General features: G+C 39.5%; 1 protein-coding gene across 1 annotated transcript in view; it reads left to right on the forward strand.

The window, feature by feature from the left end:
* The window catches only part of USP3 (ubiquitin specific peptidase 3), a 90960-nt gene that overhangs the window by 48503 nt on the left and 26366 nt on the right, over positions 1–16091 (forward strand). Inside the window, exons 6-9 of the mRNA XM_007467213.1 lie at positions 340–422; positions 2044–2157; positions 4749–4862; positions 13840–13986. Coding sequence (XP_007467275.1) covers positions 340–422; positions 2044–2157; positions 4749–4862; positions 13840–13986 — 458 coding nt within the window. The remainder of the gene's footprint in view (positions 1–339; positions 423–2043; positions 2158–4748; positions 4863–13839; positions 13987–16091) is intronic.

Here is a 16091-nt window from a genome sequence, read left to right on the forward strand (position 1 = left end):
CTTTAATAGAGTCTCATGACGGCGTTAAGTCTTAAACTTATTTCTTTTAAAGATCTTCCTGGTTTTTGCATTGTGTACTCCCCAGTACTTATTAATGGTGACTTCCTCATAAGCTTCCATTTAGAACAATCCTAGGATCAGAAACAGCCTTCTAAAAATATCCAGACACGTTTACAGAGAGTAGAAAGAGAATTTGAAATATCTGTTGGACTGAAAAGTATCAATTCCGAACTGGCTTGTTGCTAGAGTTTCAAATATAGGCCTTTGTTCTTCTTTGATGTTGAAACAGTTGGCCTTCTCTTGGTATTACTGAAGGCCACCTCTTGTTCCATTTTACAGGGAAGCACCACTGCCATTTGTGCCACAGGCCTTCGGAATTTGGGGAACACGTGTTTCATGAACGCCATCCTTCAGTCACTCAGGTACTGTTACAGTCAGAGCTTAAGTATCTGATGTTAGTTTCTGGTGGAATGGTTAAGAGCAAAGGCTCTGGGTTCAGATCCTGTCTCTGCCACTAACTCTAGCCTAGTAACTTGGGGCAAGTTACCTCAGTTCCCTGTGCGTTAGTTTTCTCATCAGTGAAATTGGGGATAATAGTCTGCCTCACGGGGTAGTCGGGAAGATACTATATAACTTACATAAAGTGCTTAGAACAGTGCCTAGCAGTAAATAACTGTTAGCTGTTATCATTTTAGTTCCTGTTCCTTCTTGAATAGGCTGGAGCACAGGCCAGCAAACTTCTGTAAAAGACCAGATTAAATAAATATTTTTAATCTTTGCATGTGCGCCACATCCAGGCTTTCTCACGCATCTTCTCCTCACTTCAACACCCCTCTCCCTTTTAAACAACTCTTTAAAAATATAAAACTCACTTAAAAAATGTAAAAGCTCACTGGCCCAGGGTCAGATTTGTCCTGTGGGCCATAGTTTGCAGACCCCTGGGCTATAAGGAACCTTGTTCAGATAACTTAGTTCAATCATTAGTTGAGTCTTAAGTATGGTCATAAGATCAGGTGTTTAGAAGATCTTCAAAATGTAAGGTGAGCAGGGACTTCCCTGGCGGTACAGCGGTTGACTCTGTGCTTCCACTGCAGGGGGCCCGGGTTTGATTCCTGGTCAGGGAACTAAGATCCCACATGCTGCGTGGCCAAAAAAAAAAAAAAAAAAAAAAAAAAGAGTAAGATGAGCAGGAAAAACAAAATAGACAACAAGGCTGACCTGAGTTATACAGAAGAAATTATTTAGAAAGTTGCATACTTTTAGATTTTAATGCGGTATCAAAGACCACAGTAAATTATTTTCCCAAGGCCACCTTGCTAATAAGGAACAGAAGCCATGTGTGATCTCTTCTTAAAGCTACTGGCTCTCAGCTTATCTAGTCTTGCTCAAAGAAGAAATTCTAGTCACTACTGAATTCTCCTTGTTACTCTGTATAGTGTATTTAAACAATATGGTTGGTTTCATGGCTTTTATTTGAGGAAATTATTGAACACTTGGGAACAAAGACCCTGAAAAGAAAGAAATGGTGACAGGCTATAGATGGGAAGGGGGAATTGAGGATTTCTGGAACAGAGATTTTGCTTTAAGGTCTTTGTTTATTTTTGCAAAGTCATCTACTTATATTCCCTTTTTTAAAAATATTTATTTATTTATTATTTGGTTGCGCTATGTCTTAGTTGTGGCAGGTGGGCTCCTTAGTTGTGGCTCCAGAGCTCCTAAGTTGTGGCATGCAAACTCTTAGTTGCAGCTTGCATGTGGGATCTAGTTCCCTGACCAGGGATTGAACCCAGGCCCCCTGCATTGGGAGTGCAGAGTCTTACTCACTGTGCCACCAGGGAAGTCCCCCTTATATTGTTTTCTTGGAGTAAATGAGGAAGCTTAATGAAGAAATGCAATGTTAAGAGATTGCATTGAGTATCATTTTATTGAGAAATTGAAATATCACATTTTCAAAATCCATATACTGTATAGGTCTCATAGTGCTTTCTTTACTTCTTAGTACATTTAAAAATTAATCATTTTTTTCCCTTCCTTTTAAAATAGTAACATTGAGCAGTTTTGCTGTTATTTCAAAGAGCTGCCTGCTGTGGAGTTAAGGAATGGGAAGACAGCAGGAAGGCGAACGTACCATACCAGGAGCCAGGGGGACAACAACGTGTGAGTCTAAGAATATGTCCTTTCTGGCTTTGAGCTACAGAACAGATGACTCTTACTGGTGATTTCCATCGCATTATCTGAGTTAATAGGCACGTGCAGTAAAAAAAAAAAAAAAAAACCACCAAAACAACTCTCAGTAGTGTTTAAGTATCTAGCTAGCAATCTTAATAACTGTTAGAATTCTTTTGTTTCTATTTACTTAGTAGGCAGGACAAATGTAGCACTCTGCTTGTTGAGTCTGTGGATTTGGGCATTCTAAAATTGACATCTATGAAGAAAATACAGTTCTAGGTATAGACTGGCGTGAATATCATTAGTCTTTGTGAATTGATTTGTCTGATAGGGTTAGGTAAACCTGTCTTGGATAATTAAATTAATTTGTAGTTATCAAATTAATTACAGAGTAGTACTGTCAATTTTTAGTTGATACGGCAGGAGAAAAAAATTGACAATTGATTATTGAGAACCAAACCAATATATAGTCAAATGCAGTGCAGCCACGTTCTCTTTGGGGTTCAGAAAGATTTATCATATTATCATGACCGTAAGGGGTATCTTAACATTACTGAAATCGGGCTACGACTTATCACCTGTATGTATTTTAATGTAATGTCTTCCCTGCCTGCCCATCCCTGCTCCCACACACCCCATCCCCACACAGTCTGAAAAGCCGTCTTATAATCTGACAGTGTTCTGCCTAGATGCCTGAGGGAGAATAGGATAGGCCGTGTTAGAATAGTGTGTAGTGTGGAGTACGCAGTGAAGCCAGGCATTGGAGCAGGGATGGAATGATATCACTAGAAGTGGTGTTTTAAGAGCTTACTTTGGTAGCAGCATATAGGATGAGCTGGAACGTGCCTGCATTCAAGGAGGCTTTTCACTTTATAGTAATTGGTTAGAGGGAATAGCCGTGAAATGAAGGGGAAAAAATACATGTGCACAAAAGTTAAGGGAAGAATCAGTAGTACTCGATGCACTCGTGTCATTTAGGGTTTAGTTACGAATTGTAGAAATTGCCGCTGGCCATTTTAGGCAGAAAAGGAATTTATTGAAAGTCTGTTGGTGAGCTTACCATTACTGGATGGGGGAAAATCAGGTCTGGAGTCTAGGCATCCATAAGGGTGTCCCATTAGGACCGCTGTCCATGCTGCACCGAAGTTCCCATTGCCAGCACTGCTGGAGTTGGGTGCTGGGTGGATGCTGCTGTTACTGCTCGGCCCCTGCACTCCTGACTGTGCTCTTTGCCGCCAGAAACAATCTGGCACTGTTCCAGCTTCAAATAGGCATACCCAGGCCATGTACCTGAGTCCTGGCTTCAAGGGGGAGCGGGCGGGGGCTGAGAGAGCAAGTACCTGGCCTTTTCAGCTTCCACAGTAGGAGGCAGGCCTTGACTCTTAAGGTGGGGTTCCTCAAACATAGGATGAGGGTTCAGGTACTAGGAAGTAAAAAATATGATTTGTATCTCAGGAACCCACTGGATAACAGGGGCTGAGAAAGAAGATAGTGAGATTCTCTGTGATAATCAACCAGGTATCCACGAGTATGGTAGCTGTATTGACACATACAGTCATTGAAGTTGAGGAGGTGTATAAGCTTACCTACATGCATAGAAGACCAAAACTAACGGTGACTTAAACATCCGTGGTTTATCTTCTCACGTAAAAGTTGGAGGTTATCCATCTAGGTTTGTTTCACACAATCATTGGGCTCCTCTGGCTTTCTGTCCCACCAGCCCTGGGTGAGACTCTTATCCACATCATCCACAATGGTGCTGGCGCACCACCGTTTCGTCCTCATTCTAGCTGGAAGGCAGAAGGAAGGGGTGAATAAGAAGGACCACTCTTTGTCTTTAGGGGAATTTGTCAGAAGATGGGCACACTCAAATTTTTTTTTATTCCAGGAGCTCATGTGCCAAGAAAAAAATGGAAGTTGTATTCCTGTGAGAGAAGGGGTGATTGGAGACTGAGGGGCCGTAGGGAGAGTACGGAGAGCAGGTTTAGGACACACTGAGTCAGAAGAGACAAGAGGGCAGCCGGTAGAAAATTCCTGTTGGAACCTGGAGACAGCTGAATAAAAGTGGTCATGAGAAAAATCTGGAGTTTAGATTTGGATTTGAGAGTCATTGGTATAGAGGCGAGTGTTGAAGCTTTGTGGCCAGATGAACTCTGCGGCAGAGATGAGCAGTCATGCACCGAGGTCTGGGGAGTGCGCTCCTAGAGAGGGGCAGGAGGAGAAAGGCAAGAGATGGAGAAAGAGATTCTATTACTTGTCCTACGGGTTTTTTTTTGAAACATGACATTCTTAGGTAATTTGATTTGTAACTTATCCATTGCTTTATTTTACAAGTATGGCAGTACTTTGGCATACTCAGAGTTCGCCATATAGTTAAAAAACTAGTTTTGTCTGTAATTACTGCTATTTGTATGGGTTTTGAGATGCTGTACTTAGCTGTCAGGTTTAGTTCAGAAGAGACCAAACTCTTTTTATGTTTTCATTTTTTATTTGTGGATTTTAGACAGTTTGGCATTGTGTATTGAAATAGCAGCCTCTCACTAATGCTGAGGGTCTCATCATCCCCTGCTCTTTTCTAGGTCTTTGGTGGAAGAGTTTAGAAAGACACTCTGTGCATTATGGCAAGGTAGCCAGACTGCATTTAGCCCAGAGTCCTTATTTTATGTTGTTTGGAAGATTATGCCGAATTTTAGGTAAGTATTATTTAATGAAGGATATTTAAAACATTAATATTAGTCTTTACACTGTTCCTGAAACAATTTCCAACAGAGTGGTGGTATTCTCAATAATGAAACCAGTGTTTTGTTTTTTAAGGAGAGGAGCAGAAGTTGGATATATCCTACTAGACAAATGTGTTTAAATAATAGACCTTAGAAAAATCTTTAACAAAAGGCAGGGCATTTGGTTGTTATAAAAACAAAGCCCTTAAAAATAACTTACGTGCTCTAGGAAAACATACTGGACAAAATTTCCTTGATTTTTTTCAAAATCTTATACAGAGTAATTATCATCATACACTGTCCTGTTATTCCAGCTAAAAAAAAAAAAAAAAAATCCAAATGTAATCAGTAGAAAACCATGGTGTCGTATTCACTGTTCTGGTCTGGGTTCTGAAGACCTTAACAAGACTTTACTTAAGTCCATTGGGGTTCATTCGCTTTCCAGAAGGTAACACAATTAACACATCATCTCCTAAATGTAATCAGAGAAAACCATGGTGTCGTATTCACTGTTCTGGTCTGGGTTCTGAAGACCTTAACAAGACTTTACTTAAGTCCATTGGGGTTCATTCGCTTTCCAGAAGGTAACACAATTAACACATCATCTCCTAATGTGGTTATTAGAGTCACAGCGTTTCCCTTGTTCTTTATCTGGTCTCGCTTGAGTGGGGAAACAGCCCTGCTGTCAGAGAAATCCCCCTCTTCTCCTAAGCTGGTCCCCCCGGTAGGTAACAGCAGATCTGAAGCACTACGGGTGCTTGGCAGCAGCCTTCGCCACCTTCTGCTGATTTTATCTTTCTGAAGCACGTCATGGTTCCTACTAGTCATGATTTTGGCACCTTACGTACAGCCCTCTCTCTCTCTCTTTTTTTTTCTTGCGTTATGCGGGCCTCTCACTGTTGTGGCCTCTCCCATTTGCGGAGCACAGGCTCCGGACGCGCAGGCTCAATGGCCATGGCTCACGGGCCCAGCCGCTCCGCGGCATGTGGGATCTTCCCGAAACGGGGCACGAACCCGCGTCTCCTGCATCGGCAGGCGGACTCTCAAGCACTGCGCCACCAGGGAAGCCCCCTCTCTCTCTTTTTTAAAACCAGCACGCTCTAGTAAAACTCAGCAATACATCTTGCTTTACTGTCTCAGAGTGGTTTAGATATATTGGTAGTATGGAGAAATGTCTAAAGGCTAACAGCTTCAAAGGACTATAATTTGTTGCCTTGCCAAAGAGTCTAGCCTTGAGGATCAGACATAATTGAGTATTGTTAACCCTGGTCTTTGTTTTGAAGGAAATTTCTTTTATATTTCATGTTATTTAAATCTCTCCTGAGAAGGAGAGAATCATTTTGTAAGAATTTTAGCATTTCCTGACTCTGAATAGGAAAGGTAGAAATGATTAAGTTAACTGCTAATCACGTCTGGACTTCATATAAAATTTCTAACAATCACCTACTTAGACTCTTGATGGGGATTTAATCTTTGTGTTTGGTTATTATATAAAAATTGCTTCCATTTGTTGAATGTCTATTATGTGTTGAGCACTTTAGGTATTTTATATCTGATCTTCATTAAGAAACACAACAAAATTCCCATCAGGGTAAGAAGTGTTAGCCCCACCTGAAAGAAGACGGAACTGAGACAGAGGAGAGTAGTTTGTTCAGTTTTATACATCTAGTAGGTGTTGGGACCAGAATTAGAACCCAGGTCTTCGTGGTGTTGGTCAGCGATAGATGTGTTAACCGTAATTTGTCCGCGGGCCCCAGTGAGGCCCACCAACCACCTTTATACTCTTCTACTAGGTTCCCATGGTGACTCAGTTCCCTCTTCATCTAACAGAATTCTACTTTTCATCTAAATCTGCCCCTATCTCTGTTCTTTCTGGTTTCTTTAGCCCGGCTGTGAGCATGATTTAGCTTTTAGCGGCTTAATTTTACTCATTCTCTTATTCCTACCAATGAAGGGAAAGAACTTTTGGAATAGGTAACCAGGTTGAGAAATTGGGATGGCGTTTCCGGAGTGATTCCTCTTACATATGAACTCTTAGATTTCCTCAGTGACTGATCAGAATAGGATGTCTGTGTGTTCTTAGCAGGGCTTTCTCTTCGTTCTGTAGTGATTCACATTGTTCCTCACTTTCATGTAATCAGAGAATAATTTCCTCTTGGTTATAGCTCTAGATCTTGAGATTATATCATGAATACAGTTTTAGTGCAGGGTCACTGCATAGTGCCCAGGTGTGAGGTAGGGTTTTCTTCTCGTAATTGTTACTCCTATTATGTGTACAGGGTAAAAGTTCTTATAACAATGCCGAAGTGGAAATGCAATGGGTCTTGAATTATGTTTGTATTTATAATCCCCAAGTAAAATTTTTTAAAGTTTAGAAAGCCCATTTTCCTTGATTAACATATATTACAGTATCTAGGGATTGTGATACCTTGGAATAAAATAAGAGGAGCCTGGGGAGTTCCCTGGTGGCCTAGTGATTAGGATCCCGGGCTTTCACTGCTGGGGCCTGGGTTCAATCCCTGGTCGGGGAGCTGAGATCCCGTAAGCTGCGCGGCATGGCCAAAGGGGAAAAAAAGTGAGGAGCCTGAAATACAATCATGCATGTGGAAGTAGGAACAACTTTCATTTATTAAATAAATGCAGGAAAAAAAGTACCCTAAATGTAATCAGCAGCTTTGGGCATAGCAATCATCAGAGCTATTCTTTCTCTTTTCCCACCCAAACCAAAAGCCAGTCACTCAGCAGGGAAACTGTTCCTGAGTTTGAACTTCCCAGCATACATATATCTACTTACCACACTTCTTATGGCTTCCTAGTATGCCCAGCTTTTCCTGTCCTTTCTTTTTTCTTTTTTGCGTTACGCGGGCCTCTCACTGTCGTGGCCTCTGCCGTTGAGGAGCACAGGCTCCGGACGCGCAGGCTCAGCGGCCATGGCTCACAGGCCCAGCCGCTCCGCGGCATGTGGGATCTTCCCAGACCGGGGCACGAACCCGTGCCCCCTGCATCGGCAGGCGGACTCTCAACCACTGCGCCACCAGGGAAGCCCTGTCCTTTCTTTTTTCATAAAAATACCTTAAAGTGTATTTTTTTAAATAGACAAAAATACACATGGTTCAAAATTTCAAAAGGTAAAGAAAGGTTATACAATGAAAGTTTTTTCTTTTACTCGATTCCCCAGCCTTTCCTTTTGCTTTCCGGGAGCAACCACAGTTAACAGATTTTTGTGTATCCTTTCAGTGATATTCTGTGTGTATATACATAAAAGCATGTGCATAATTTTTAACATAAATGGTAACATCTCTTGCTTTTCTACTTTGAGATGATTCATGTTAGTATATAAATAGCTTTCTCAGTCATTTTATGGCTGCATAATATTCCACTTTATGGTTGCATCATGATTTATTTAATAGTCCCCTACCAATGATCACATAGGTTATGTTTCTTCTTCTTTGCTGTTCCAAATAGTGCTGAAGTGGGTAATCTCACACGTATAATGCAGGTATTTAAAAGAGGAATTGCTGGGTCAAAAGACAGTTAGCTTTTGTAATTTTGGTAGTCTTTTCTGCTAGCCTTTGTTACTCCTTGCTCTCCTTAACATGATTTTGTCTTGTTGCCTCCACATATTTGTGTGTCATCTGCTTCCTGTCCGCGGTATTTGCTTTGCCTGTGGTCACATCTCTTTCTTTAGAATCCTAAAGTGTTAATGCTAACAGTCTCCAGGAAGGTCTCTTGATAATTCATATCAGGTCATAGTATTTATTCCCTTGATTCATCGTGTCATTTACATGCTCTTTCTACTTTTCATGTAAAACTTGATTTAATGTATCTTCACTGACTTCCCAAAACAATGTTCTCAAATGTTTAAAAATGATGGATGAAGAAATTACTGAGAAATCTTTCTTGAATTTGCTAGCTATTCTACTTGGCTTTGTAGAAAATATAAAAGATCTTTGTAGATAATAAAATATCACTTGAAAAGATCTATTTAATTTAATAATAATCCTCTATCTGTAAATAGAGGACTTTAAAAAAACACCAAGCTGTTTATATTTTATATTTAAACAATATAGGCATACCTCAGTAATGTTTGGGTTTGGTTCCAGACCGCTGCAATAAATTAGCAAATATCGAAATAAAGCTGTTCCAAATAGTGCTGAACTTTTTTCAGAGTCATCCATGAGGTTTGGAATCTGCTTCATCCAAACTCCTGTTAATGTTGATATTTTGACCTCTTCCCGTGAATCACAAATGACGTTCTTAAATGGCATCTAGAATGGGGAATCCTTTCTGAAGGGTTTCAGTTTGCTTTGCTCAGATCCATCAGAGGAATCACTATCTATGGCAGCTACAGCCTTACAAAATGTATTTCTTAAAGAATAAGACTTGAAAGTCAAAATGACTCCCTGATCCATGGGCTGCAGAATGGATGTGGTGTTAGCAGGCATGAAAACAACATTCATCTCATTGTATGTCTCCATCAGAGCTCTTGGGTGACCAGGGGTGTTGTCCATGAGCAGTAATAAATCTGTTCTGGGCAGTAACTCTCAACAGTGGGCTTCAAATATTCAGTAAACCATGTTGTAAACAGATATGCTGCCATCCAGGCTTTGTTGTTCCATTTATAGAGCACAGGCAGAGTAGATTTAGCATTATTCTTAAGGGTCCTGGGATTTTCAGAATGATAAATGAGCATGCTTCAATTTAAAGTCACCAGCTGTGTTAGCGAGCCCCTAACAAGAGAGGCAGCTTGTCCTTTGAAGCTTTGAAGCCAGGCGTTGACTTCTCCTCTCTAGCTAGGAAAGTCCTAGATGGCCTCCTCTTCCAGTATAAGGCTGTTTTATCTACATTGAAAATCTGTTATTTGGTGTAGCCTCCTTCATTATTGATCTCAGCAAGATCTGGATATCTTGCTGCCGGTTCTACATCAGCACTTGCTGCTTTGCCTTGCACTTTTCTCGTATGGAGACGGCTTCTTTCCTTAAGCCTCACTAACCAACCTCTGCTAGCTTCAGACTTCGGCAGCTTCCTCACTTCTCTCAGCCTTCATGGAATTGAGGAGAGTTAGTGCCTTGCTCTAAATTAAGCTTGGGCTGAAGGGAATGTTGTGGCTGGTTTGATCTTCTATCCAGACTGATAAAACTTTCTTCATGTCAGCAGTAGGGTTTCATTTTTTTATCAGTCGTGTCTTCACTGGGGCAGCACTTTTACTTTCCTTCGCTTTCCCAACTTGGCTGTTTGGTGCAAGAGGCCTAACTTTGGGCCTGTCTCGGCATTTGACATGCCTTCCTCACTAAACTTATTCCTTTCAGGTTTGTTTGTTTGTTTAATATTTATTTATTTAGGCTGCATCGGGTCTTAGTTGCGGCACATGGGAGCTTCATTGTGGCCTGCAGGCTTCTCTCTTGTTGTGGTGGGTGGGCTCAGTAGTTGCAGCACGTGGGCTCTCTAGTTGTGGCACACGGGCTCTAGAGCGTGCAGGCTTAGTTGCCCCGTGGCGTGTGGGATCTTAGTTGCCCGACCAGGGACCAAACCCGTGTCCCCTGCATTGGAAGGCAGGTTCTTAACCACTGGACCACCAGGGAAGTCCCAGCTTAATCCTTTTAGCTTTTAATTTAAAGTGAGAGACATGCGTGACATTCCTTTCACTTAAACACTGAGAGGCCATTGAGGGTTATTAATTGGACTAATTTCAATATTGTTGTCTCAGGGAATAGAGAGGCCCGAGAGAGGGAGAGAGGCAGGAACAGCCTGTCGGTGGAGCAGTCAGAACACACACATTTATTAAGTCTGCTGCCTTATATGGTTTGTGGCACCCTAAAACTATTACAGTAGTAACATCAAAGATCACTCACTGATCACAGATCACATTAACAAATAATAACAATAATGGAAATGTTTAAAGTATTGCGAAAATGTGATACAGAGACACAAAGTGAACAAATGTTGGAAAAGGGCACCAACAGACTTGCTTTTGATGCAGGGTTGCCACAGACTTTCAATTTGTACAAAACAGCAGTATCTGCAAAACACAACAAAGTGCAATAAAACCAGATATGCTGTATTAGTTCTAAGAATTCAGCTATCGTCTTTTTTTGTGTGTGTTTGTAAACAGCATTTTTGTCATTTTCATTTTCTGGTATTTTTGTCTTGAAGAAACTCGGCCTTGATTGGTGCCTCACACTGGATAGGAATAGCTAAATTTAACTGATTTTGGTTTTGCAGATAATTTGGACAAAACAATAACTTATTTTAAATATGAACAGACTCTAAAATTCTAATGTGTCCTAGGTACTTCAGAAGAAGAATTTTGCGCTTGTATGATAAAATTTGATTCTGTAGAGGCATATCCTATTCCGTATTGGTCTTTGCTATTTTACACATAAGGTACTGGTCCTGCCAAAACACAGAGAATGGTCAGTAATGCACAGGCATGTGTCACAGTTGCGCATGTTGGAGCATCACACAAGTGCTTGTGTGTGCCTGTGTTATGTGGTGTCTGTTTTATTATTTGCAGTGTCTGCCTTTCACTTAAGCAGGTGCAGAGTAACATTTTCCTTGATCATTCTTTATTGGAACATTTCTTTGTTCTTCAGATCCGAATAAATATGGCTTGCCTCCTTGTATCAAAACCTGTTGTGAAGAGACAGTTGCTCTGTGTTCCTATACGTTGTGCCTCAGCAGTGTCTGTCCTCCTCTGCCCCCTCATTCAAAAAGGGATGCCTCATGATCTTCTAGGCTTTTTGTATTTGCAGTGTGCTCTCCAAGGATGATTTCTCACAGCATCTTTATGACACAGAGTTTCTGCAGATACTAGGAGAAAGAGGTAATGCTTATCGAAGGTCACAAACAAGTGAAGATAAGGAACAGTGTGTTAAAATTGGAGCCATCATGCTTTCCCTCTGTCTTCTTTTCTTTCTCAATTCTGATCTGTCACAGAGATACCAGTTGGTTCTTCATAAATTCATTTCCTCACTAATTCACAAACACCTGTTGGGGTGACATCACTGAAATAATTTGTATACAGAACATGAACACTGCACCCAAAGGTGAGGGGTGTTTCCTTTAACATGATTACCAAACAGAAGAAACCTAAGTTGACTGCAGAGGAAACTCTGAAGCCCAGACTGTATAATTGAGAAATAATTGAAAAGATAACTGAAGTCTGTTGAATTTAATATACTAAATAATAATTATTAAGATTTTCAGATAAATCAATGAAAGGTTTTATTTAAATGTTTAGAAATGGACGTGTAAATGTCTCTTTAGTCAGAATCAAAAAAAATGTCCCAGTCCTAGAAGAAACATAGACTTTTTGTTATCTGGTAAAGATCACAAATTGAAACAGATCCCCATAACTTATCTTTATAAAACAATGAGTGTTCCATGATCTCACGTAGGTCAACAAATGTGTTTCTAATGGTAAAGGAAACATTAGAAAATAATGTATTTTGATATAAGGAAAGAGAATCAAGAGAATCTTGGTATGGTTGGAAATATTCATTAATGTACATTAGGCAGATTGTTTTAAAAAGGGACGGATGTGTTTGATGAAAACGCAAATTGACATAACTACAAGGTACTGGTTTTCATGATCCATTTTAGAAAATAATGATTAGATATTCGGTTATTTTGGTGAGAGAATAAAACATTTTTTATGTGTGATAGAATTTTAAATATGACCTGAAATACTGATCTTACCTTTGAGTCACGAAAAAAATGTATGTTATGTTGAAAAAGTTTAAAGCACCTCCTTAGATATATAAAGGAACTACCAACTTTGAATACTTCTGAATTTTAACATTTTTATTCTTAAGAGTCTTAGAAGAAATACCTGAACATATATATTAATATTTAGTTGCTAAATAGTGTAGAAAAAGTTACAGTGAAATGCTAAAGTGACTTTAGGCAGATCATTTCCATAATTTATTTCCAGGAGAAATTTTAGGAAAAGCGGGGAGACTCTGGTTAAAAGAAATTTTGTTTATGGAACCACTGCCTGGAAGAGTGGTGGAAGTTTTGACTCAAGACCAGGCCAGAAAACTTGCCACTTAGAGCAAAGATTAAAGAGAACCTTCCATGCCTGTAAAAATGTAGGCAGTAGTCTTTCCTATCCATAATTTTACGAATGTACTTTAGATATCATTGCTGGATTTAGCTACATAAACCTCTATTACCTTCCAACTGTACCAGCTTACCTTTCTGTCAGATTTCATTACTGTTCACTTGTCATTGATCTGTATTAGCAGAAGAATTCCATAGAATTTCCTGACTGAATATAGTGTAAGAAGTAACCTCAGAATATGTTGCTGTATATATTAAAGTTTTAGGCTAGAGCATAAGTATGAGTCAATGCGTTTTAAAGTTTTTATTTATTTAAAAAATGTCTTGAGTCAGAGATTAGGATGCAAGTATAGAATGCTATACATCTTTAAGTTTTTCTTCCTTTCAGCCAGTGTTTAAAAATTAGTATCTTTCAGTCTAAAGATTTAGTTTTAAATTCCTTATTTCTTATAATGGTGGTTTAGACCTAGTTTTCTGGTGCAGGTTAAGATGTGAAATTTTAACATTTGAGCATCTTCTAGAGAGGCCATGTGGGAAATGGGAAGATTCACAGTCCATCCAGGAGACATGATACTCTCCTGTTGCAGGACTTCAGGCAGGTCACACAACCCCTTTTTTGCCCCTCAGTTTTCCTCTTAAGTGAGGTCAGTTGAGAGCACTAGAAGTCCAGTTAGCTGTACTAGTCTGTGTTTTCAAACTTGTTTTTCAGTAGTGGAATTCTGTCTTGAAGGTGCTTTTACCAGTAAAACAAGGAGGAAGTGAGGAGGAAGAATCAGGGCGCCTCCCTGTGCTCTGAGCGCAGGGCTGTGGCCCTTCTCAGCCCTTTGCCCTCCTGCCTGTTTGGCTGGGCAGGCGGAGCCCCACAGTGACTGTTTCTGTTTGCTTCAAGGGGCTATCAGCAGCAGGACGCTCATGAGTTCATGCGCTACCTGTTAGACCACCTGCACTTGGAACTCCAGGGCGGTTTCAACGGTATTTCCCGCTCATCAATTCTGCAGGAGAATTCTCCTCTGTCTGCAAGTAACAAATGTTGCATGTAAGATTTAGTTCCGTTTTGTTTTCTGGGAAGACCTCCGATTTCTACTGGTGTTCTTGTTCATTAGATTTATAATGGAAGGTGGGAAGTTTTCTGGACCTTTGCTGAAACTTTTGTGCATTTGAACTTTGTGACCAAGGGGACTAGCATATGCCTCCTGCTTCCAGATAGAAGGCATCTTGTACTTGCATCCAGGTGTAGTTCTAATCGTTATTTGCTATAGATTATTTTTAAACTTGAAAAAATAGAAAATATTTGTACAATTTAACACTTAAAAATTTTCCTCCAAATGTATTGAATGATGTATGGGAGACAACTTTCATATACTAAAATAATTACATTTGTTCACTAATTTAAAATATTTTGAATGTGAATTTTTCTAAAGCCTCATTTGGACTTAAATTTTTCCAAAAATATGTCTGTTCTTTAATCAAATTGAGGCATTTGTAACTTTTCAGAATTTTTTTTTTTTTTGCCCCTCAGTATGAACAAAACAAACCTTTCGGGTTGCTTTCCCAGGTACTGATACCCCAAAATATACATTGAGATCAGAATGTTCATTTTGCTGAGGGAGAGAAAATTGACTTTTATTTCAGCTTGGACCTTGGTTAGTTGTCTCCTTTTGTTCAAATTTTGGGAAAAGTTTCATATTGACCTATGCAGGAAAGGGATTTATAAGACGAACTTCCCAAAGAAAGAAGAAAAGAGTAAGTTATATATAGCGTTTGCTGTACTATACTGCCTGACAGTCCGTAAATCGGATTTTGTGTAAGATAAGGTCTTTTTAATGACAGAGCAGTCTCATAGCCAATCTGACTGTATCAGAGATGGGCAGTCAATATGAATTACCATACTTTTTAAAATGTTTGAACCTAGGTCCTAGGAGCTATGGTTCAAATTAGAATCCAGTACAGAAAGGGAAGGACCTGTGATCTGGTAGAAATGTTCTTGCTGCTAGCACCAAATCAAACATAGTATTAAAAGAAAAATTCTGTTTTGTATTTTAGGATGATATATTCATACACAAAGGATATTGAGCTGGGCTCTGTGAAGGATAGTCTGTGTGAAGTGAGAGGATATATGTCTTTATAATTTTATTTGATGCCCAGGGCACCCTTAGGGAATCACATTGTGTGATATAAGATGTTCTTTTAGTAACTAATGAGTTTTCAGTATTAATCCATACCCTTTCATGATATTTTAAATAATAGTAATTTTAAGTTCCATTAGTGAGGAACATAAAAAAATTAAATCAAGTATTCAAAACTCAGGCTCCTTTATATTCCCTTAAATTCACTGGGGGATGCATTTCAGGATGTAAGGATCTTATTTGCTAAAACTACAAAAAAAAAAAGGTCTCCTGTACTTGTATTTATTCGTATAAACACACTGAACCCTACTGAAGGTGGGGGTGAGGATGATAGAAATAAATGGCGGACGTGTTCTTTTTATCACGTAGAAAATCATGAGTGCCAGTATAAAGGAACTTTGCAGCATAATAGCCTGTCCAAGTAGCCAATATTTAAACTCTCTCGTTGTGTAGTTATGATAAATGGAACAGTGATTTTGAAATAATTCGTGAATCTTGTTTTAAGTCATTGTATAATGACTAAGCGTAATGCCATACACATCAGATAGCCAAGAATTCATTAGTATCTTTTTCTCAGAGGAAGAAATGATAAAGGAAGAAGTACATTGAGTTTTAACAAAGCAGTTTGCAGTTTCCATTTTAATTAAAGGCCGCAGTGTGTGTGAACATCAGTATGAAAGGGTCAGTCATAGTCCCTTTATTTTTCAGTAGATTTTTTTTGGTGGGGGGGGTATATCCTTTGTTGTGATACAGATATTAAATCTAAAACCTGATATGGCCATTATATTCCTACAGTTCCCATTGTATCTTCCCTTTGTAATTTACTAAAGCCATGTGTATCCTATGAACAACGTAAAAAAACAAAAAAGCTACAGTATGTTTCTTTTGCCAGTAAGGAAGGAAGCCCTTTCATAGAAAAGGGAGCAAACTTTTAAAATAATAGAACTGCTCAGGTAAGTTTTGTCTGTCTCATCATTGCAGTAGGTCTAATTTGGAGCAACTCGAAGTTTACGGT

This window comes from Lipotes vexillifer, unplaced genomic scaffold (genome assembly GCF_000442215.2).
Source record: "Lipotes vexillifer unplaced genomic scaffold, Lipotes_vexillifer_v1.1 scaffold1654, whole genome shotgun sequence".
NCBI lineage: Eukaryota > Metazoa > Chordata > Mammalia > Artiodactyla > Lipotidae > Lipotes > Lipotes vexillifer.